Below are 23,807 nucleotides of genomic sequence, written 5' to 3'. Positions count from 1 at the left end.
TGACTGAGAGGGATTGAGGTGACTTGGATGCATTGACCACCCAGCCGAGGGAGTGCAACGATAGAACCCGCTGAATCGCTGAACAGAGCACCTCAGACTTTGCTCGATGTCCAGATACGGATGGACTAACAGCCCCGCCATCCGAATCTAAATAAAAACTGCTTGCTTTTTTTTTTTTTTTTTTTTTTATTATTACCTTGGAGCTGTCCCTCGACGGGTTCTGAAGCGGCCCGCTGGGGTGAGTGAGCCAGGCTCCCCGGTATCACCCCGGATGGGCTGTAAATGAACCCAGGGTCCTCGACCCTTAGCCCTAGCAAGCTGCTCGACTAGGGGGGATGGTCCCCTCAGGACCTGACAACCCCCTGGGAGCCAAGGACCGGCTCTAAGAACTGCTTCTTCCATAAGCTTTTTTTTTTTTTTTTTTTTTAAACTTAATGGAAAAGAAGAAAGCCACACAAAAACCACCTGACAGCCCTGTAAATCATCTTTTTTTTTTTTTTTTTAATCAATTCAGACTGTGGGAGGTGCACCCGGACCATCTGCTGGAGACAGAGTAATACTGACAGGCTGTGTCAAGTTTTGTTCTGTCTCCATCTGCTGGTGCAGAAGCAAAACCCAGGAGTCTGGACTGATCCGGTACATACAGGGAACCCACTTTTGTGGACTGGCAATGCATTTATCCACTGACCAGCAGGAAACAATCAATTTTAGAGATGTTAACGCATCGAGTAAGAAAGATGCCCTCTAGCTCTGCTAGAACAAATGTCAAACTCTACTGAGCATGTGCGAGGAACTGCACATGCTCTGTGATGCTCGGAGGTTCCCTCAATTTTTCTTTTGTGGATTGCAAGTTTGAGAGGTCTTCGCAGCACCAGGGAGCATATGCAATGAAAAATAGTCATAGTAGTAAGCACTCCAGCACCATGGTGATTCCAGATATTTGGCATTTTGTGACATCTACACTAGAAGATAAATGCATATATTTCCTATCACTATCCAATGACAAACTTTTGAATAATTACCAGTCATTCAGTATCAGATGGAAAATATTTTAATTGCATGGTTATACCATCTTCCTATTGCCAATAACTGATGCTTAGATTGGGAATGGAAGCACATCAATAAATGATAGGCTCTTATTCCACTCATATCCAGCTGCTTCCTTACTTGATGTAACAAAATACTGACATGAACAGATTTTGCAGGGTGAGATATAGAACACTGGGTGAAACAAGTAGGGTTTTCAATCCAAGCTACTTTCTTCTGCAAAGGCTAAACTTGCAAAGTTCTGCATTATACCACTCACATACCTTCTCGTACAGCGGGAATCTGTTCCGGAATTCCCTTTCCTCCTCTTCATCTTCGCTCATGCCACATCCATGACTCTTACTCCTGTATCTGTACAAACTGCTTTCTTGCTGCTCTCGCTCCTGGGCACAATGCTCCTGCTCGTCCCATTCATTTATGATGGCCTGGGAAGCAACAGAAATTTTCAGCTGGGACACCTAAATATCAAATAACCAAACCCCTTGTTTGGAGATATACAAACTTGTAGGACTGCCAATTAAAAACTCTAACTACCACCCACCAATATTGTTTGAGTTGCATCTTTCATGTGTCCTTATGACCAAAATTCTCTGCTCTAGACCCAATATACATTAACAAAAAACAGAAGCCCTAAAAACAGATATGTAGGCCACCTAGTTGATCCGCTCTCTCTACCTGAGCTCCAGCTTTAAGCTTAGTTTTCAATTCCCCAAAAACAGTCATTTGATTTAAAAAGCTTGAACTAAACTGATGCTCAAATTGAAAGCTAAATTTTTTTCCTTTCTTTTTGAATACAGAGCACTCAAAAAGCATTTGAGGAACATAAGAACATAAGAAAATGCCATACTGGGTCAGACCAAGGGTCCATCAAGCCCAGCATCCTGTTTCCAACAGTGGCCAATCCAGGCCATAAGAACCTGGCAAGTACCCAAAAACTAAGTCTATTCCATGTTACCATTGCTAATGGCAGTGGCTATTCTCTAAGTGAACTTAATAGCAGGTAAAGGACTTCTCCTCCAAGAACTTATCCAATCCTTTTTTAAACACAGCTATACTAACTGCACTAACCACATCCTCTGGCAACAAATTCCAGAGTTAAATTGTGCGTTGAGTAAAAAAGAACGTTCTCCGATTAGTTTTAAATGTGCCCCATGATAACTTCATGGAGTGCCCCCCTAGTCTTTCTACTATCCGAAAGAGTAAATAACCGATTCACATCTACCCGTTCTAGACCTCTCATGATTTTAAACACCTCTATCATATCCCCCCCTCAGTCGTCTCTTCTCCAAGCTGAAAAGTCCTAACCTCTTTAGTCTTTCCTCATAGGGGAGTTGTTCCATTCCCCTTATTTTGGTAGCCCTTCTCTGTACCTTCTCCATCGCAATTATATCTTTTTTGAGATGCGGCGACCAGAATTGTACACAGTATTCAAGGTGCGGTCTCACCATGGAGCGATACAGAGGCATTATGACATTTTCCGTTTTATTCACCATTCCCTTTCTAATAATTCCCAACATTCTGTTTGTTTTTTTGACTGCCGCAGCACACTGTACCAACATTTCAATGTGTTATCCACTATGACACCTAGATCTCTTTCTTGGGTTGTAGCACCTAATATGGAACCCAACATTGTGTAATTATAGCATGGGTTATTTTTCCCTATATGCATCCCCTTGCACTTATCCACATTAAATTTCATCTGCCATTTGGATGCCCAATTTTCCAATCTCACAAGGTCTTCCTGCAATTTATCACAATCTGCTTGTGATTTAACTACTCTGAACAATTTTGTGTCATCTGCAAATTTGATTATCTCACTCGTGCCAGAATACCCCAGGTGCTGAAGCTGGGGTATTTTGACATACCATAGAGCATCTGAAATTCGTTACATAATGCAAAGAAGAAATCAAGCATTACAGCTGGTAAGACAGTATCCTGTAGAGTGCTGTGAAAAACGTAACCCTAAGTCTAATAAGAATTACAAGTGTTTACCGTGATACAGGTAATTAAATAGAAATCAGTCATGTGTGTATGTGTGAGAGAAATAGTAAGTGAACCCCTAAATTTCCTTAGCAATTGTATATTAGAATTGGATAATAGCTGGGTAATTGGGTTACAAGTAAACCATCCTGCAGAGTAAATCTGTACAATGCAGTTTGGCCAGCCAATCCTATTATAAAAGTCCAAAAGATATTGAGTTTGATCTTTACCATAAAAGTTAGAGGAAAATAATCATGCCACAATCAAAAGAAATTTCAAAAGACTTAGGAAAGAGCAGTTGATGTTCATTTATTTGGAGAGGGTTACAAGACCATATCTGAACATTTCAGGTTCAATCCATTCACAGTCAGTCTACTAATAGAAAAAGTTGGAGTCTATAGTAACCCTACCCAGAAGTGGTCAACTTTGCCAAGATCACCCCAGAAGCAAGTCAGAAAATCATCCATGAACAAATAATTCCAGACTAACATCTAAAAGATCTGCAGGCGCACCTCACACAGCTGATGTGAGGTTTATGCTTCAGGAAAACACTGAAGGGAATGGTGTTCATGGGAGGATAGCTACAAAGAAACCACTGCTTTCTAAAAAGAACATTACAGTCTGCTTTAGGTTCACCTAAGAGCATCCCCATGATCAATTAAGAGTGCAGGAATTGTAAAGCTATATTAGTTGGTTGGACTGGCAGAATAGATAGGCCATTCGGTCTTTTTTCTGCCATAACGTTACTATGAATTGTAAGTGTTGTCCAGCAGATGAATAAAAAATTTGAACTTTTCAGTCATATCTTGTGTTTTTGTACTGCATATATCTGGGTTATTTTTTTGCTATGCTATTTTGATAATGTATGTTATTTTTGGAATCTTTGAATGAAACAGCTCTGTTTGGAACAATGGGCCAGAATTTCTCAAGGGTGAGATGTAAGGCTGGTCAACAGTTACAGGAAACGTCGACCGGACGTTATTACTGCTCAAGGAGGTGCCACCAGATTTTTTGTGTTCACATTTTTTCACACAAAGATATTTGTTGAATCTCTTAGTTGACAATCAAAATATATCCTTTTTCTGAGCTTTTTATTCAAAGAGGTTAATCTCTCTCTTATCATGCTAAGGGTTTCACCAATTTTCTCAGCAGTGTACATTTATTGCAGCACTTCAGTCCCCCAATATCTAGGCATAGTAATCATTGGAATCTTCAGAAAAAAATTAAAATATTTATCAATACAAATTTTGCTTAGTTATGGAACTAGAATCAAAAACTGATCCCTGGGGTTTTGCAAAAGGCAATGGCTCCTCCCCTCACCCATATGATGGCATCTACTTTGGACTTATTTTAGCTGGGAAAGTGGTTTAAATAAATACATCTATTTAAAGCATATTCTGGAGTCTTAGCAGAAACAAAATATGATGGCAGATAAGGATTGTAGTGCCCATTTAGTCTGCCCAATTTATATGCCACTCCATTGGTTAATGAAGTTGCCATAGGAACCTGTGGCCAAAGGAGACTTGAAATTTGTCATTTAAAGGAAAATTGGTTCTTACCTGCTAATTTTCGTTCCGTACCATGGATCAGTTCAGACCCTGGGTTATGTCACCAATTCAGCAGGGGGAGGCAGAGAAAACATTTTAATGACTGACGTATACCCTGGAGCACCACCTACAGTCAATCAGTACTGAGCAGTATCAAAGCAGAAATTTAACTACTAACATTAACTAGCAATCTAAATAGGAGAACGAATTTCCAACTCACAAATCCTAAATGGAAGCAGAATCCCCCCAAAAAATCTTGGGAATAAACAAGAAAATATTAAGAAAAATAGACAGCATGAAAGGCGGTTTAATCACCCAAACAGTGAACGAGCGGGCTCTCCGAAAAGACAAATATAATACACAGACATAAAGGGTGGGTGTCTGGACTGATCCATGGTCCTACAGGAACGAAAATTAGCAGGTAAGAACCAATTTTCCTTTCCCTGTACGTACCTGGATCAGTCCAGATCCTGGGATGTACCAGAGCTGATTCAATTAGGGTGGGACCCAGAGAGTCCCGCTCGGAGAACACGCTCTCCGAAGGCTGCCGAACTTGGAGTGTGAACATCCAAGTGGGAATGACGAGCTAAAGTATGCAACGACTTCCAAGTCGCTGCATTACAAATCTCCTGAGGAGAAACTGATATTCTGCTCAAGAGGTAGCCTGTGACCTAGTAGAATGCGCTCTCAACCCTTCAGGAAGGTCACGAGCTAGAAGATAAGCTGAATGAATTGTCTCTTTTATAACCAACGAGCAATTGTAGCCTTCAAAACCTTATGACCTTTGCGAGGGCCACTCCACAAAACAAATGATCAGACAATCGAAAATTGTTTGTAACTTCAAGATAACGCAACAGAGCTAGTCGTACATCCAATTTTTTAAGATCCCTAGAGGAAGGATCCAAACGATCTAAAGACGGAAAAGCCGGAAGCTCTATGGACTGATTTAAACGGAAAGAAGATACTACCTTAGATAAAAAAGATGGTACAGTCCGTAATGAAATTCCTGTATCAGAAATTCTAAGAAAAGGCCAGCAACTCAAATTCTACGAGCTGAAGAAATGGCCACAAGAAACATCACCTTCAATTTGAGATCCTTCAAAGTCGCATGATTAAGGGGTTCAAAGGGAGCCGAACACAGAGCCCTAAGAACCAAATTCAAACTCCAAGCAGGACAAGGATTCCGAAATGGAGGACGTAGATGTTGCGCACCTTTGAGATAACGCGCTACATCCGGATGCGCAGCCAAGGATAATCCCTGAACCTTACCACGAAAACATCCAAGCGCTGCCACTTGTACCCGTAAGAAACTACAGGACAAACCCTTGGCTAATCCGTCTTGTAAAAAAGATAAAATATTAGATACAGAAGAGTGAACTGGATCTACTTGATGCTTACTACACCAAGATTCAAAAACCTTCCACACCCTTGCATAAGCCAAAGATGTAGAAGGTTTTCTAGAATGCAATAAAGTAGTCACTACAGCATCTGAATAACCTTTATTCTTTAACCTACACATCTCAAAAGCCATGCCGCTAGAGAGAAGCGTTCGACCTCTTCCAAACAAACTGGATCCTGAGAGAGAAGGCACGGAAGATCTCGAAATCGAAGGGGACCATCCAGTGCTAGTCTGACCAGATCCGCGAACCACAGACGGCGTGGCCACTCTGGAGCCACTAAGACAACATCGACTTGTTGAACTTCTATCCGACGCAAAACCTTGCCGATCAGAGGTCAGGGAGGGAACACGTAGAAAAGAACATCCCTTGGCCAAGGAAGTACCAGAGCATCTACTCCTTCCGCTCCTCTTTCCCTCCTGCGGCTAAAGAACAGAGGTGCTTTGGCATTCTGAAATGAGGCCATGAGATCCATTGCCGGAATGGACCATCTGTTGCATATCATTTGATAGGCTTCCCCGCACAGTTCCCACTCGCCTGGGTCGAGATGATGCCGACTGAGAAAGTCGGCTTGAATGTTGTCCACCCTGGCAATGTGTGAGGCTGCGATGCTGAGCAGATGTTGCTCCACCCAGGCGATCAGCTGTTGTGCTTCCTGAGCTACCAGGAAGCTTCGGGTTCCTCCCTGACGGTTGATGTTCACTACGTGGTTGCATTGTCGGAAATAACCCAAACCAACTTCCCGCAAAGGAGAGGTTGAAGAACGATGAAGGCTAAACGAACCGCTCTGGTCTCTAAAAGACTGATCGACCACTGCGCTTCTTCTTCGGACCACTGACCCTGGACAGATGTATTCTGACATACCGCTCCCCAGCCTGAAAGACTGGCGTCGGTAGTGACCGCAGTCCATTCCGGAATCTCTAGCGGTACACCTCGTTGCAGATTCGCTGTCTGTAACCACCAATCTAGGCTGGAACGAGCCGTCTCCGTAAGACGAAGGGGAAGGTGGTATAGTTCTGAAACTGGATTCCAGCGTGAAAGCAATGCAGACTGAAGTGGTCTCATGTGCGCAAAGGCCCAGGGAACCAACACCAGAGTAGAGGTCATTGAACCTAAAACTATCAAGTAATCTCGCACACAAGGAATAGGAATAGACTAAGTCTCGAATTTGTGATTGAATCTTGAGAAGGCGATGCTCCGGAAGGAACACTATCCCTTGACGAGTGTCGAACTGTGCACCCAAAAACTCATGAGATTGGGAAGGTAATAGGTGACTCTTGTCTTCGATGATCACCCAGCCTAGAGACTGCAAAAGGCTGATTACCCTGTTGATTGTATAATAACAAAGAGATTCCGACTTCGCTCGAATCAACCAGTCGTCCAGGTACGGATGTACCAACAAGCCCTCCTTCTTGAGTTGAGCGGCCACCACAACCATTATCTTGGTAAATGTTCTGGGAGCTGTAGCTAATCCAAACGGGAGAGCCCTGAATTGATAATGTTGCCCTAGAATGCAAAACCTGAGAAACATCTGATGATCGGATCGAATGCAGATATGAAGATAAGCTTCTGTGAGGTCGAGAGATGCTAGAAATTCTCCTCTCTGAACCGAAGCTATGACAGACTGAAGAGTCTCCATCCGGAACTTTGGAATCCTTAGACAACGGTTGACCCTCTTGAGATTGAGAATGGGACAAAAGGTTCCTTCCTTTTTGGGAACAATGAAGAAAATTGAATAACGACCTTTCCGATGTTCTGATGTTGGAACTGGAACTATAGCTCCTAGGTCGCTTAAAAGCTGTAGCGAGTCTTGGATTATGAGACGCTTTTGTAGGGAAGAACACGGTGAAATCAGGAACAGGTGGTGAAGCCGAACAAAATCTAAAGCGTAACCTTGATTTATCACTGATAGAACCCATTGATCTGACTTACATCTGGCCCATTCTCCGTAAAACAGAGACAACCTGCCCCTTATGACGGGAACCGGAGAAAGGACCGGCCTTATCTCATTGGACAGACTTTGTGCCTCCTAAGACTTAGGAAGTTCCAGGTCTACCAAAGCGGAGGCCACGAAAGGACTGAGACCAATTCTGTTGTCTACCTGAAGACTGTTTAGCTGGAGGAGCCGACGGATGAGAAGAACAAAATCTTCTGTTAGACAGAAAACGAGCGCGAGATGAAAAAGAGCTTCTAGGTCTAGGGCGGTCCTCTGGCAATTTGTGAATCTTATTTTCCCCTAGGGACAAAATTAAATCTTCCAATTCCTTACCAAATAATTTTCCCTTGAAGGGTAAAGCCCCTAATTAAGCTTTGGAGGATGCGTCTGCAGAACAATTCCTTAACCAGAGAAGTCTGCGAGCCAATACAGAAGCAACGATAGAGCGAGTCAAGGTCCTAATGAGATCATAAAAAGCATCTGCACTATAAGCAACTGTAGCTTCCAGTCTACCAGCCTGAGCAACTTCCTCTTCAGAGAGGGAAGAATTGTTTTGTAAAGCCTGAACCCATCTTAGTCCAGCTTGCAAAGCCAAGCTACTGCACATGGCCGCCCACACACCAAGAGCAGAAACCTCAAAAATTCACTTAAGCTGAACCTCCAGCTTACGATCTTGGAGATCTTTAAGAGCCGTAGCCCCAGTTACTGGAAAGTTTTTTTTTTAGTGACGGCTGAAACAGCAGCATCCACCTTAGGAAATTTTAAAATTTCCAAAGCTTCCTCAGGTAATGGATACAATTTTTCCATGGCTGTACTACCTTAAGCCCCAACTCAGGAGTACCCCACTCCCGGCACATAAGGTCAGAAAGAAAGATGAAAAGGAAATGTTGTGGGACCTCTAAGGCCAAGCAACGTCACCCATCCAAGAATCCTTCACTGGAGCCTCGAGACCCAATTCCAGTAAAATTGCTGGAATTAAGGGACTAAGTTCCTCTCTTCTAAACAGGCGGACTACTGAAGAAGAAAAAATTGTCTGATCCGGACCCGGACGAAGGGGATGCTTCGGAGCTGACCCCACTCCCAAATCCGTGGGACTAGCCCTTTTAGAGGAATGTGGCTTTAACATCTGTTCAGAAGAGAGACTTATGTCTCATGAAATTTCTTAGATTTGTAAGCTTTGCGAAGAAAACGAAGAAAATCCCCTGAAAAGGCAGAAGAGGAAGAAGAATCTGAAATCTCCTCTAGGCTTTCAGCCGATAAATATGGCCCTGTTTCGTGCAACTTGTCCCCCTCAGGAACTGCCGGCTGCAGCGACAGCGGAGGGCGGGTCAGAAGCACCCTGAATAGCTTGTTGTGTCGCCACCCTCAAAGTAGACAGGAGTGCCTCATTTCCCGCACTGCAGCAAAATGAGTCTGGGGCAGGAGAGCAGCTGGGCCGAGGTTTTGGGGCCGCGCGAAGTGGCAGAGTCCCTTTTGTTATCGGCTAACTTGATGAACCTCCCCCCCCCGGGGAGACAGGATGAACAGAGACTCTCCCTGGAGAGACACGCGCGCGCATCTCCACAAGTGCGGCAGGCCGCGCCTCGCGGCATTATAAAGAAAAACGGCTCAAAATAAAAAGTATGAAATAAACTAAAAAACTAAAAGAAACCCCGGCGAAAAACAAAGGCACGGGCCCACCGAACACCAAAAGGTAAGTAAACAACAATTCAGCTGTCAAGAATTATTTTTATTTTTTTTTACCTGACCAAAACGCCGCGGCCCCCAGGAGCTGCTCCAAGTAGGGTGAGTGAGCCAGGCCCCCCGGTATCACCCCTGCCAGGAGTGGTTGCTGGGTTCAAAATCTCCCCAACTCCGGCAGCCTCAAAAGCCAGGAGGGATAGTCCTCCCAGGACTTGGCAACCTCCCGGGAGGCAGTGAAACGGCTGTGAAGAAAAATAAAACTTTTTTTTTTTAAAATAACTTAAATGAAAAGAACAGACTCTCTTCAAAAGAAAAAGAAAGCCTGCAAAAAATTAACTCCTAAACTACCTGACTAAAAAATAAACTACCATAGACTGCAGGGGTTAGGGACATCCACCTCTGCTGGGAGACAGAGAAATACTGATTGACTGCAGGTGGTGCTCCAGGGTATACGTCAGAGTCATTAGAATGTTTTCTCTGCCTCCCTCTGCTGGATTGGTGACATAATCCAGGGTCTTGACTGATCCAGGTACGTACAGGGAAAGCACTCTTTCTGATAACATAACTTCAGCCCAGAAAGTAAGTGAACTGCAAGGTCTAGTAACCTATTCTCCGTGCATCCAAATATTTAAAAATTGGGTATTATGCACTCATCCCAAGTTTTTGCTGAAGATAGTCTCAATTCCATCTAAACCAAATGTTTATATTACCAACTTTTTTTTACCAAAACCACATTCAATACCAATGGAGCAAGCTCTTCATACACTGGACTGTAGAAGAGCACTTAAACACTAAACCTAGAAAAGATTGAATTGCTTAAGTAAACATCTCAGCTTTTCAATTTTTCAGCAAAAGTAAGAAAGGAAACATCACCAAGTTTGCTTTCCCAATGTCTTTATAGGAAAATTAGTTCTTACCTGTTAATTTTCGCTCCTGTAGTACCTCGGATCAGTCCAGACCATGGGTTGAGCCTCCTTTCCAGCAGGTGGAGACAGACCAAAACTGAAAGGGTATCCTATATGAAGACTGAGCCTACCCTGTAGCCCTTCAGTATAACCATTGTCAAAGAAGAGAAGATAAACACCATGGAACAAGCAAGTAACAGAAGAACTCAAGCAAACCATAAGAGAACTCTGAAAATATTGAACTAGGAACCACAGTGAATAAATGAATGAACTCCATGTATGGACACACTTGCATGAATGCCCACAATCATCACATGGATGCTTCCGGTGCCTCCAATGAGGACATACATAGCATAAGGATCTTCGCATGGACAGGATGATAGAAAGGGAAGGGCGTCTGGACTGATCCGTGGTACTACAGGAATGAAAATTAACAGGTAAGAACTAATTTTCCTTTCCCTGTACGTACCCGGATCAGTCCAGACCATGGGATGTACCAAAGCTTCCCTAGACAGGGTGGAATCTTGACAGGCCCGCTCGAAGTACCTGCCACCCAAAAGAACCAAAAACTGGCGCGTGAACATCAAGGCGGTAGTGTCGAGCAAACGTACGCAGAGACTTCTAGGTAGCTGCCCTGCACATCTCCTGCGGGAAGACAGACTGACTTTCCGCCCAGGAGGGCCGCCTGAGAATGCAAGGAATGGGCCTTGATGCCCTCTGGGACCGGGCATCCCTGACAGATATAAGCCGACGATATCGCTTCCTTCAGCCAGCGAGATATCTTAGTCTTAGAGGTCTGGTTGCCCTGGTTGGGGCCACTCCATAAGACAAAGAGATGATCCGACACTCGGAAGTCATTAGTTACCTCCAGGCAGTGCATGAGAATGCGTTTCACATCCAGACGGCATAGGTCATTCTTGCCAGGGCTTGCAATGTCCACAGAAGAGAACGCGGGGAGCTCGACCGACTGATTGACATGAAAAGAAGACACGACCTTCAGTAAGAATGACGGGACAGTCTTGAGCGAGACCCTGGAATCCGAAAAACGTAAGAAAGGCTCGCGGCAAGACAATGCTTGGATCTCAGACACCCGTCTGGCGGAGCAAATAGAAACCAGAAATACAATCTTGAGCGTCAAATCCTTGAGGGTGGAACGGCGAAGGGGCTCAAAAGGGAGCCTGACAGAGCGCCCGAAGGACCAAGTTCAAACTCCACGAGGGACAAATAGGATGCAACGATGGCTTCAAGTGTTTGACCCCTTTGAGGAAATGGACAATATTCGAGTGAGACGCAACCGCGTGGCCATCGAGGCTTCCCAAAAGAGAACAGAGGGCAGACACCTGAACACGGAATGAGCCAAAGGAGAGACCCTTAGAGAGACCTCGCTGGAGGAACGAGAGGACAAGCGAGACTGGGGCCGAACGTGTCGTAACGCCTGCTTCCACGCAGGCCAGCTCGAAAACCTTCCAGACCCGGACATAGGCAAGGGAAGTGCAAGTTTTGCGGGCCCGCAAAATAGTGGAGATGACGTCCTCAGCATATCCCCTCCGCCTTAGCCGTTCAAAAGCCAAGCTGCAAGACAGAAGCGATCCGCCTAGTCGAAAAAAACAGGACCTTGACTGAGAAGGTGTTGAAGATGGCCTAGGCGAAGAGGACCGTCCGACGCCAGGTTGACTAGATCCGTGGAACCACGGTCTGCGGGGGCCACTCAGGAGCTGCGAGAATGACCGGGCCTCTGTGAAGCTCTATGCGTCTGAGCACTTTCCCTATAAGGGGCCACAGAGGGAACACGTACAGCAGGACGTTGCTCGGCCATGGAAGGGCAAGGGCATCCACCCCTTCCGAGTAGTGTTCCCGCTAGCGGCTGAAGAACCGGGGAGCCTTGGCATTGTTCAGAGTTGCCATCAAGTCCAGGTGCGGGGGACCCCACCCGTCGATAACGAGGGACATGGCGTCTGACAGCTCCCACTTGCGCTGATGACTTAAGAAGTCGGCTTGAACGTTCTCGTTGCCCGCTATGTGGGAGGCCGCTCCGTCCACGCGAGAAGACGACTTGCTTAGAGGGCCACCAGGCGACTTCTGGTGCTCCCTTGGTGATTGATGTACGCCACGGTGGTAGAATTGTCCGAGAGTACTCGGACCGCCCGTCGCCGAAGTAGAGGGAGAAAGTCCTTGAGTGCTAGACGAACCGCCTGGGTCTCCAGGAGGTTGATGTGCCAGAGAGACTGGGCTGGGGACCAGTGCCCCTGCGTGGTCTGAGACTTACAAACCGCTCCCCAGCCGGATAGACTGGCATCCGTCGTGACTACCATCCACTGCGGGGTCCGAAGGGACATTCCACGGAGGAGGTGCTTGAGAGAAAGCCACCATGATGGCAGAGTCTGAAAGCGGGAGCTGCATCTGAAACTGCTCCAATACCGGCTGCCAACGAGCCAGCAAGGCTCTCTGTAACGGTTGCATATGTGCAAACGCCCAGGGGACCAGGTCGATTGTGGAAGCCATGGTCCCCAGGACCTGCAGATAATCCCACGCCGTGGGGAGAGGCATGGAGAGGAAGCCCTGGAGCTGATCCATCAACTTGAAAGCTCTCGAGTCCAGGAGTAAGACCTTGCCGATGCGGGTATGAAAGCGAGCCCCCAGGAACTCCAAGACCTGAGGTGGATGGAGATTGCTTTTGAAGAAGTTGACTATCCAACCTAGGGACGAGAGAAGAGAGAGTACACGGTCCACTGCCTGGAGGCATAGGGTCTCCAACTTGGCCCGGATTAACCAATCGTCCAAGTACGGGTGGACCAGGACACAGTCCTTCCAGAGGGCTGCCGCCACCACCACCATCACCTTGGTAAATGTGCGTGGTGCCGTGGCAAGACCGAAGGGCAGGGCCCTGAACTGGAAGTGCTGACCCAAGATGTGGAACCGGAGGAACCTCTGATATTCGGGACTGATCGGTATATGCAGGTAGGCTTCTGTCAGATCGAGTGAGGTCAAGAACTCTTCGGGATGTACTGCCGCTATCACCGCCTGAAGGGTTTCCATCCGGAAATGGGGCACTTTGAGAGCCCGCTTGACCCTCTTGAGATCCAGGATGGGACGAAAGGAGTCGTCCTTTTTCGGGACCACGAAGTAGATAGAGTATTGGCCGGCGCCGCGTTCCGCCACCGGAACCGGGCAGATGGCCCCCAGCCTCTGAAGTCTAAGAGTCTGGGTCACCACGGCCCGCCTCTGGTGGCCGCACGGAGACACCATATACAAGTCCGGGATGTCGCCAGCAAACTCTAAAGCATAGCCTTTGTCTATTGTTTCGAGGACCCACTGGTCCGACGTGATCTTGGCCCATTCCTCCATGAACAGGGACAAATGACCATCTAAGTTGGGAAAGGAGGGATGGGCCGGCAGATTCTCACTGGGAGGCGGGCTTGGGTGCAGGACGGTGGGTAGCTGCATCTCTAAAGGGCCGACGGCCCCGAAAAGACTAGGGCCAAGACTGGGCCCGAGAAGAATTTCCCCTATGGAAGGCGCTCCTTGCTCTAGGGTTATAGTGGCGTTGACCCCGGAAGCGGGTACGAGTAGGGAAGAAGGATCTAGCCTGTTTCGTGTGGTCCTCAGGCAACTTATGGACCTTGTTCTCCCCCAAGGATTTAATAAGCTGGTCCAGATATTCGCTGAAAAGCAACTTACCCTTAAAGGGGAGAGTTCCCAGCTGTGCCTTAGAAGACGAATCAGCCACCCAGTGTCGGAGCCAGAGGAGCCATCTGGCCGATACCACCGAAGCCATCGCCTTTGCCTACACCCGGAACAAGTCGTATAGGGCATCCACCCCATATGCTATGGCGCCTTCCAACCTGTCGGCCTGCTCTGCCTCTGCAGACGGGAGGTCTTGGGTGCTGAGTATTTGTTGGATCCACCTAAGGTTTGCCCGCTGCATGAGACTGCTGCAGATGGATGCCTGAACACCCAAGGCCAGGACTTCAAAAATGCGCTTGAGATGGAATTCCAGCTTGCGGTCTTGGACATCCCATAAGGCTGTAGCCCCCACGACTGGAATAGTGGTATACTTGTGACCGCGGTCACAGAGGAGTCCACCTTAGGCATTCTCAATAATTCAAAACACTCCTCCAGGAGGGGATAAAGTTTTTCCATGGCCCTCCCGACCCGGAGGCCCGCCATTCCCTTAGAAGCATTAATTTGTGCATGGAATGGAAGGGAAAGAGCACGGGAGGGCCCTGAGCCCCACCAGGACCGGGTCAGAGGAAGCTGGCATCGCTGCCGAGAACTCGTCCACTGGGGACAGTCAATCCCCAATTCCTGTGAGATGAAGGGGAGAAGCGGCTCCAGTTCCTCCCTGCGGAAGAAACTGAGAACCCGGGGGTCATCCCCTCCGGTGGGGGGTGGGGGGAGTGTCAGCCGAATCTGGGTCCTAGTCTGGATCCTGGGCAGGCAGGGGGGCCCTGAACCATTCAGACCCGGGTCGCCCCCTGCCCGTCAGGAGCTGCAGGGGAGAAAGGGACAGAGAGACGAGGAACCTTGGCCGGAGGGGGGCCGCTTCTTCCTGCAAACTCGCTAAATAGGATTTGTGCAGCAAAAGCACAAAGTCAGTGGAAAAACGGGTCCCAACGCCCCCCCGGGGGGGGGGGGGCCAGAGTCCGGTAGAGGAGAATGTGTGGGGCTCAAATTGGGGGGGGGGGGGGGGCCCACAAAAAAAAAAATCGGGTCAGGGGCTTCAGGGAGCTCCGATAAAGAAACCGGAGAAAAACCCAAAATGGCTGCCATTCCCATGGTTTGACGGCCCAGGAACAGCGGGGGAAAACGTTTTCGCGGCTTGGTCTGGGTCCCGGAGGAACCTCCCCCCCCCCCAGGCAGGCAGCATGAACAGAGCCCCTCCCGCGAAAGCCTGACCGAGGAATCCCCGCAGGTTAAACACATCAGAGATCGTGGCATGGCTGCTGGGTGGGGAGGGGCAGCACTAAAATAAGCTGAGCTGCCGGTGCTGAAGGAGCGGAGGAACAGAATGAACAGTGCACGCTCAATTCACTCTCTCAAGCTGCAAAAGTAAGTAGGGAAGGCAGGAGCCTTCTGTTAATCTTATCAGGGACTCCTCTGGTAAAAATCACTTATTTAATTTGGGTTGGTTTTGTGTTTTTTTTTTTTAACAAAGGTCCCTGTCAGCAGCTACAAAACCATGGATCCCAATGAAGGGAGAGCAGTACAGAAAAGGAGAGAGGGAGCTGAACAGGGGGAGTGACTGGCACCACCAATTTTCACCCCTGCAGCTGAGGATCACCGGGAAAAGGGAGCCTAGGCTATATAAAACAAGGGGCCAAGCCCCCTAGGCCCCCGCAAGAGTGAGGAATCAGGGACTGTCTCCTGTGAAGGATCCACAGAGTTCACACTTTTTTTTTTTTTTTAAAACAATAACTCAGAAATACTTGCTTGATCCAAACAGATAGACACATAGAAGGAAAACACACCCAGAAGGGACAAGCAGAAGTTAACAGGGAACCACAGGGTGAGCTGTTCCACCTGCTGGAGACAGACAAATACTGAAGGGCTACAGGTTAGGCTCTGTCCTCATATAGGATACCCTTTCAGTTTTGGTCTGTCTCTACCTGCTGGATAGGAGGCTCAACCCATAGTCTGGAATGATCCGGATACGTACAGGGAACATCATTATGAGATACGATAATGTCATAATCTACACCAGATCAAGGCTGAAAGCTGTTGCCACAAAATTAACCCATCTGAACTCCTCATCTGTGCAGGACATCTGCAAAGCAGCAACATGGTCATCTATGCTTATTTTTATTCAACACTATTCTTTGGGACAAGAATCTCGTGAAGAAAGTAAATTTGGACAGTGCATGCTAAGTAACATTCTAATATGAATGCCAACTTCCTACTCAATAGCCATGGGTTAAAAAAAAAAAAGGGAAAAAATATAGCAACCCTTAACTGAGGAGTCCCAACTTGTGTGGCTCGTTTGTTCTGCTGTCCATGGACAGCATCTGTTACAGGTAAGCAACTTTGCTTTTTCCATGGACAAGCATAACAACCAACCACACAATCATTCACTCCACCCCAGGAAGTTGTACAAAGCTAGGAAATAGCCTAAGGGAGAGGTGCGCAGTGACATTAGCATGAGAGTTCCCAAGCATGCCCAAAATGGACTCAAAGTTTCTGGGCTAGGAGAGAATAAAGGCAGACTCAGCACTGTCTGATGACATCCCCCACTTTGGTAGTTCAATTAACTGCCATACACCATAATAGCACCCTCCACAGAGGAGTATGCACCAAAATTATGGCGTTTAAATGATGGTGTTCCCAGTGGACGCCATCATTTAAAGAAAGAAGACAGAAGAGGACATATGTTTCCTGCTCTCCACCCTTTGGGCCTGGGCCCCTGTTTTGGGCCTTGGCCTATTCCCTATGACCGATGGTTGGCTTTTTTTGATTTTTAAAATGTAACAAAATTCCAACATTTTGTCAGAATTTAATCATTTCGTTTTGACAACAAACCAAACAAAATACATTTCATTACTTCCTATTTCATGTCTCCTGAATACATATCCCTAGTATTGTATGGATTTCCTTTGAGGGTTAAACCCCCCCCCCCCCCGATGCTAGCCTTTGTGGAGTCTGCTGCATTTGTTTCTGTTGTCAAATATGACTTCTGTCTCTGTGTCTGCTGCTATAAAATTATTGGTCATTGCTTGAAATATGAATACAGGATATATCTTCTCTGAATAAAGGTCTCTTGTATGTGTTTGTCATTGATACCTTCTCTGCAAGAAGTATTCATCTGAGATGTGGATAATGACTGGCATGCAGTGCTTTGATTTTTGATTGATTCTACTGTTGATTTTATCTCTGAAACACTATGGATCCCTAAAGGCTAGAGGATGAGCATGAAGAAGAGTGAATGGGGGTAACTTGCTGGTGTGGTGGTTACTACCCTTAACCAATAAGCTTTCATACTGTTGATGCAATTCCATCATTGCTATCTGCTTCAACAGCAGGGGGGAAAAGAGGAAAAGGGGAATTATATTCAGACAGCAACCAACAAGGACATTGAATTTTTACAACCTGGTAAAACAAATAAGAACAGGGGTAACTTGCTGATGCAGCTGTTACTACCCTTAACCAGTAACCCTGATACTTTTGATGCAACTCCAACATTGCTCTCTGCTTCAATAGCAAGAGGTAAAGGGAAATTGGATCCCAAAACAGCAAACAAGGGCCCTGACTTTGATGGTCTGGAAAACTAATATGTATAGAGGTTACTTGTACGGCGCAACAGATACTTGTATGGAGCAGCAGATACTACCACAAGCTTGCTGGGCTGACTGGTTGGACTGTTTGGTCCTTTTCTGCCGTCATTTCTATGTTTCTCCTACACATGGGATGTCCAACTTTTCATGGACTTCTTCCCTCACTCCAGAAGCCTGCAGCCTCCCACTACTATGCCTGATGTGGAAATCTGGTTGTATCAAGAGTCATAGATGGAATGGTGATATGTCTTGCACATTCTATCTTTGTCTTGTGCCCTTCATGACTTCAGTGAACTGTTTTGATCACTGTTCTAGTACTTTATCTGCATGATTTTTTAGCCTTTGTAGATTGTTGAAGAGGTATTGGATCTGAAATTGATCAATTCTAGATTGTAATGTTGCACCTTGGAAGACTTTCTTACCAATTAAGTCAAGTATCTTTTGGTCTATCTCTGGAGAGGATATGTCTTGGAGTTTTAGGCATTCCTCATCGATTCAGCAATAAGTGAGTCATGAGAAAATTAGACTGTGTCCTAGACTTTTTTGTATCCTATACTTGAGATCCACATTTTTTGCTACAGGCGTAATGGAATAAGGTGTTCTACATATTTTTCACTGCACATCCAATTGTGCTTGATGCAAAGGGGCAAACAAAATTGTCTTTGTGGTTGTAAGCACTGTAGAACGCTTTGCAAGTCAGTGATGGCTTCCTCCTCTTCTTGAAGATTGAAGAGTATAGCTTCAAACATCTTTTGTATAAACAATGGATAGGTGGTATCCTCTGGTGGTATCTTTGCTCCATTTGGCTCTAGAGATGGGTCTGAGGAAGATCTGGAGAATGGCCTCTGGGTATATATTCTAAGTCATCATCAGAATATTGAGAATTTTCTGAATTTGATATAATATCGTGATAGTATTCCTTCCTCTGAAGATATCTCAATGGTTTCCTCTAGTGGTTTGTACTCTGCTTTTACAAAAGACGACTGAGGAAGCTTAGATCTTAGCTCTTGTCTTAAGCATTCCAAAATGGGTCTTCAAAATATTGGTTCACTGTGCAGTAATTTCTTCATATAAACATTAACGAAATCTGTTAGAGCTTCTGCACTAATGTATGGCAATCTGAAAACTAAGGAAAAAGTTTTGGTTCCTTTTTATTCACAGAAGGAAGCCCTGCAGGTTTAACATGATGCTTATGAATCCAGACAATTCTATAGTATGCTTGTGCTTAGTTTTTTCAATTTCTATGCTCCTGCACAATTCTTTCTTGGTGCTGGTTTTTCAGCACTGTGTATTCTACGTTTCAAAGTTCTTGAACTTCTTGGCACTGACTGAGTGGGCGCCAATAGTTCTCTGATTCTGCACCATTTTCTATCTACCTTGAGGTCTCTGCACAAACACGCTTTGGCATCGACCGTTCTGTGCCATTATTATATGATGCCGATTTGCCATGGTGCTTCGGTGCAGGAGATGCAGCCCCTTGATCTCTCGGCATAGACGACATGCCTTGTGATTTTTTTGAACTTGAAGTATCCATTGATGGGGATCGTTCCATTTTCCTATGATGTTTAGACCTCCAATGAGCCCCTTAAGGTCATATTTCAGCTTGAGGTCCTAGTTCCTGGAGGACATTCTGCCACAGGGGCCAAAAGTCATGCTGTCATGATCTGGGCATAAGCAACAAAAACACCATTTATATTGGTCTGCTGAAGCCATCTTATGGTGGCATTTTTTTTTTGCAAGTTTTAAAAGGGTTTTTCCCCTTTCTTTCTGAGGGAGATCTTGAAACCAAAATTGTCAATGTGCAATGTGAGAGGAGAGAAAATTCTGACCTTTTGTGAACAGGATAAAATTAGATTGAGGGAGAGATGTGCGGCAATGTCCAGAAACGACCAGCAGGGACTCAGAGAAGTTTCTAGGCTAAGGGAAAATAAAGGCTGACTTGATGCTGCTGGATGACATCACCCCAACTTGTGTGGCTCATTTGTTATGCTTATCCTGGAAGAATAATCTAAACAGCTACCAATACTAGCTTGGTTGTTTTCTAAATATCTGGCCAAATATATACCCTATGAAGCCTGACAGACAGATCCAATTGTATGGTTGCCTGCATTTCCACTAGGGCATCTGACTTTTCATATTACCCGCTTTGCCCACTGGCCATTCATTGGGCAGTCTCAACATGCATTATTGAATCATTTAAGTAGGATATTGCAACATGAGCATGCTTCTATTTCATTTTGTTTGCAGCTAAGCGTCCTCTCTGCTTATTCCATGCTCTCTTAGGTATCAGCCTTTTAGCTTTCACCACAGACTGCAAAAGTATTCCAGAGCTACTACCCTTTCCAAGAAAAAAAAAAATATGTGGTGTGATTTTGTTCTTGAGTCTACCTCCTCAGAGCTTCATATCCTGATCTCGTTCCTAGAACTTTCTTCGCACTGAGAAAGGTTTACTACATAACTTTCAGGTGTTTGAATGTTTCTCTCATCTCTTTCCCATTTCTACTCTCAAGTATACATATTTCGATCCTTAACACCTCCCTATTAGCAATTATAGGTGTCCTTACACAAATAGAGTGCTTACAAGCCATTTTTTTTTAGTTATAGTTTATGAGTCTGAGAATATGTTTTAACAGAACTATTGATGAATTATCACAGCCATTTGTACAGATGATTGTTATCCCAAAGCGAAGTATGTGCTATTTTAAAAAAGGACAAGGTTGTATTTCCATTGAATTTGGTCTAATTGGCGGGAATAACTTAAATTGGATCATATTTCTAGAGGTAATTGGCAGTGACTACTTGTGGTTTGCTCTGATCCTTTGCTTGTGAATGTGGAAGCAGTATGAATGTGTTTGCCTACCTGTTTATTGTTTTATGGGCCTAAAACATCTTCTATCACCATGAATACAGTCAATGCTAGAGGTCAAATATGACACAGAACCTCTATGCTTACTTTAATACAGCAGCTTTCCTGGAAAGAGACCTCCTCAGGATGTCATGTTTAACAAGGACGGGTAAGATCTAGCTAACCAATCACTAGGATGGTTATGTTGGACAACCTAAGACAGCGGCATGGCCCTGAGTGCGATGATTATCCCCCATCAAGAGGAAAAAATGAAAATATAGGCTGTTTGTTAATTGCTGCTTTAAAAGAAAAAACTACCTCATGTGTTAACAAATACCTGGAACAAGAAGGCCAGGACAGCATAGGAATGTAGAGTAAATGTGAAGATGAGACTGAATAAGCAAAGAATGTGTGATGTATGTGAGCAATGTACCAGCAATATAAGAGAATATGAAAGCCATGTTTAACAGACTAAAAGAGGGTAATGCAAATTTAAAACAATGCTATGTTTACTCCCATAAGGAAACACAATCTCATTCTTTCAGTTTCCACTATTTTGATTTTTATAAGACTTGGTTAGCCCACCGCTAGGACAGGTAATGCCAGGTCCAGGCCGTTTGGTATGAAGATTAGAAGTGCTAGTTCTTCAAGAGGGGAATGATAATATTCTGAATTTAAACAGTTAAATGATGAAATTAATGAAACAGCTTTGCACAAGTAAAAGAATGTGATTTGTCATTATGAGCAAGAAAAACAGTCCTTGGATGACAGGCAGAAGCAGGTTGCGTAGAAACTTGTGTAAGAAACTTGCTGATGCTTCAAGGCCTGGCTACTGAGTGGGGGAAGGAGTGTACCAAGATAAAGGCATTGTGACATCATTAGTTTTAGTAGACATCTATATAAGACAATGATGTATATCCTGTAATAACTGAGCAGGCTAGGTAATATGTCACCATTAAGACTATTACGCTGCTACCAAGAAACCTGTTGTATTTACTCTCACTTTCTTGCTTACTACTAATAAAGATTATTTTAAAGATAAAAAGTAGTTAATTATTAAGAAGGGCCTTCTCTGAACTCTCTGTGAGCGTGGAGTACACAGATGATGATTTTTTGTTGAACACTCTGCATGCTTAAAGCATTCAGATAAAGATTTGAACTCCCTGTAAAAGCAGGTAATGATACTCTTGAACTCCTGGAGCATGGCAGCCCTCCAGTAATGAACAAGCTTCCAGAACTAGACAATACTCCAGCTGAGGTCTCAATCATCAGTACAATAGCACAATTATTTTCTTTTTTTCTACTAATCTGATCTTCAGCTTTCCCTTCAGTTTTTCTCGACTAAGGATACTCGAATTCTGTTACTAGTTTTGGACTATCACTTCCACTCAGAGGCTGTTCCTTTCATCAAAGAACCACCAAGCAAACAAAACAGATATTCTAGTATATGAGCCTTCAAGACTCACTGGTCCCTTCCTTCAGATTCACCAAAGCAGTTGCTAACCAAAATGAACTGCACTAAAGCAAAATATTACTTTGGCACAAATCAGGATGCATATTTGAGACTTATCCCCCCGTATAAGTTCTAAGTTATAGGAGATTCACCAAATTTTTTATAAAGTGGTTAAGGGAATTTATTCCATTGCACAGCTCAGTGTCTGCTTCTCACACACCTAGGCAACAACTGACAGAGCTCAGTAAACACTGCCAATTTCCCACTTTAATTCTTTGGGGCAGAGGAAGGAAGAAACAGTAGCTCTTTTCTGTCAACTGGTCAATTTATTTCCCCAAAGCACTCAAATATGCCAAAGTCAGGTGATTCTCTTATCCCCAGCTATGTTATTTTATCCTGAATACTCTTAAGTACCATTCAAGCCTGAGCGAGCATTATCAACAGGTTGCCGTGCTGCAGGTACTCTTTGACTAGCACACATTTTCAAAAAGCCAAACAAGAACCATTTTTTAACTCTTAATTGACTAACTATATTTGTTGCTCTAGGGACCACAGAGGGGGGAAACGTAAAAAACAATTAAAGTAAGGACTAGTTTGCTCAGATTGAATGACTTCAGATCTTGGGTCAGATTTGTATAAGAAAATTATTATTTACCTGCTAATTTTCGTTCCTGTAGTACCATGGATCAGTCCAGACAGTGGGTTATGTCCCCAATCCAGCAGATGGAGTCAGCACAAGCTTTGAGGGGGCGTATCCATATATACTACTACCCCCTCTGCAGGAGTTCAGTATCGAGTATATCAAAGCCCGAGTAGAAACCCCCGAAGGATCAAGTTTGTGGAAACAGATAATGAAAACAATTGTAACCGCAACAAGTAACTGCAAACATCCTACCAACTTGTAGGGAGCTGTGAAAAACAGCGAAAAGAAACAACTGTGAAGACACAGAACACTGCGAGCAAGAAGCAGCGCAGAGCTGAGCAGGATCAAGAACCCAAACGCGGTGGGCGTCTGGACTGATCCATGGTACTACAGGAACGAAAATTAGCAGGTAAATAATAATTTTCTTTTCCCTGTACGTACCTGGATCAGTCCAGACAGTGGGATGTACCCAAGCTTCCCTAAATCGGGTGGGGTCCTGCGAGGCCTGCTCGGAGAACCTGCTCGCCAAAGTGTCCAGAGACCGAAGAGGCGAGGTGCAGACGATAGTGCCTCGAGAACGTGTGTAACGATTTCCAGGTGGCTGCCCTACAAATTTCCTGCGAGGATACCGAGCGAACCTCCGCCCAGGAAGCCGCCTGAGAACGTGTAGAATGCGCTACGATTCCGGGTGGGGGAGTCCGACCCGCCCCAATGTAAGAAGCAGCAATGCCGGCCTTCAGCCATCTGGCAATGGTAGTCTTCGAGGCCTGAGACCCCTTCTTAGGACCGGCCCAGAGTACAAAGAGATGGTCAGAGGTTCGGAACTCATTTGTAGCCTCCAGATAGAGGCGCAGAGTGCGCTTGACATTCAAGGGACGGAGAGACTTCGGCTCTGAGGAAGAGAAGGACAGCAACTCCACCGTCTGGTTCACATGGAATGCAGAAACCACCTTCGGAAGGAAGGAGGGAACGGTGCGAAGCGAAACTCCAGAGTCGGAGAAAACGGAGATAGGGCTCTCTACACAACAGAGCCTGCATCTCCGAGATGCGTCGAGCGGAACAGATGGTCACAAGAAATACAGTCTTGAGAGTGAGATCCTTTATCG

The 23,807-nt window shown here is 45.3% G+C and overlaps 1 protein-coding gene across 2 annotated transcripts in view; it reads right to left on the bottom strand.

Moving 5' to 3' along the window:
• Nucleotides 1-23,807, bottom strand: part of MDN1 (midasin AAA ATPase 1) — a 765,271-nt gene that overhangs the window by 187,848 nt on the left and 553,616 nt on the right. For both annotated transcript variants that reach the window (XM_029595415.1, XM_029595414.1), the window contains exon 64: nucleotides 1,311-1,472. In XM_029595415.1, the coding sequence (XP_029451275.1) occupies nucleotides 1,311-1,472 (162 nt within the window). The remainder of the gene's footprint in view (nucleotides 1-1,310; nucleotides 1,473-23,807) is intronic.

The sequence above is a fragment of the Rhinatrema bivittatum genome, chromosome 3, assembly GCF_901001135.1.
Source record: "Rhinatrema bivittatum chromosome 3, aRhiBiv1.1, whole genome shotgun sequence".
NCBI lineage: Eukaryota > Metazoa > Chordata > Amphibia > Gymnophiona > Rhinatrematidae > Rhinatrema > Rhinatrema bivittatum.
The sequence above is the reverse complement of the archived record's forward strand: the minus strand, read 5'-3'. Positions and strand labels throughout refer to the sequence as shown.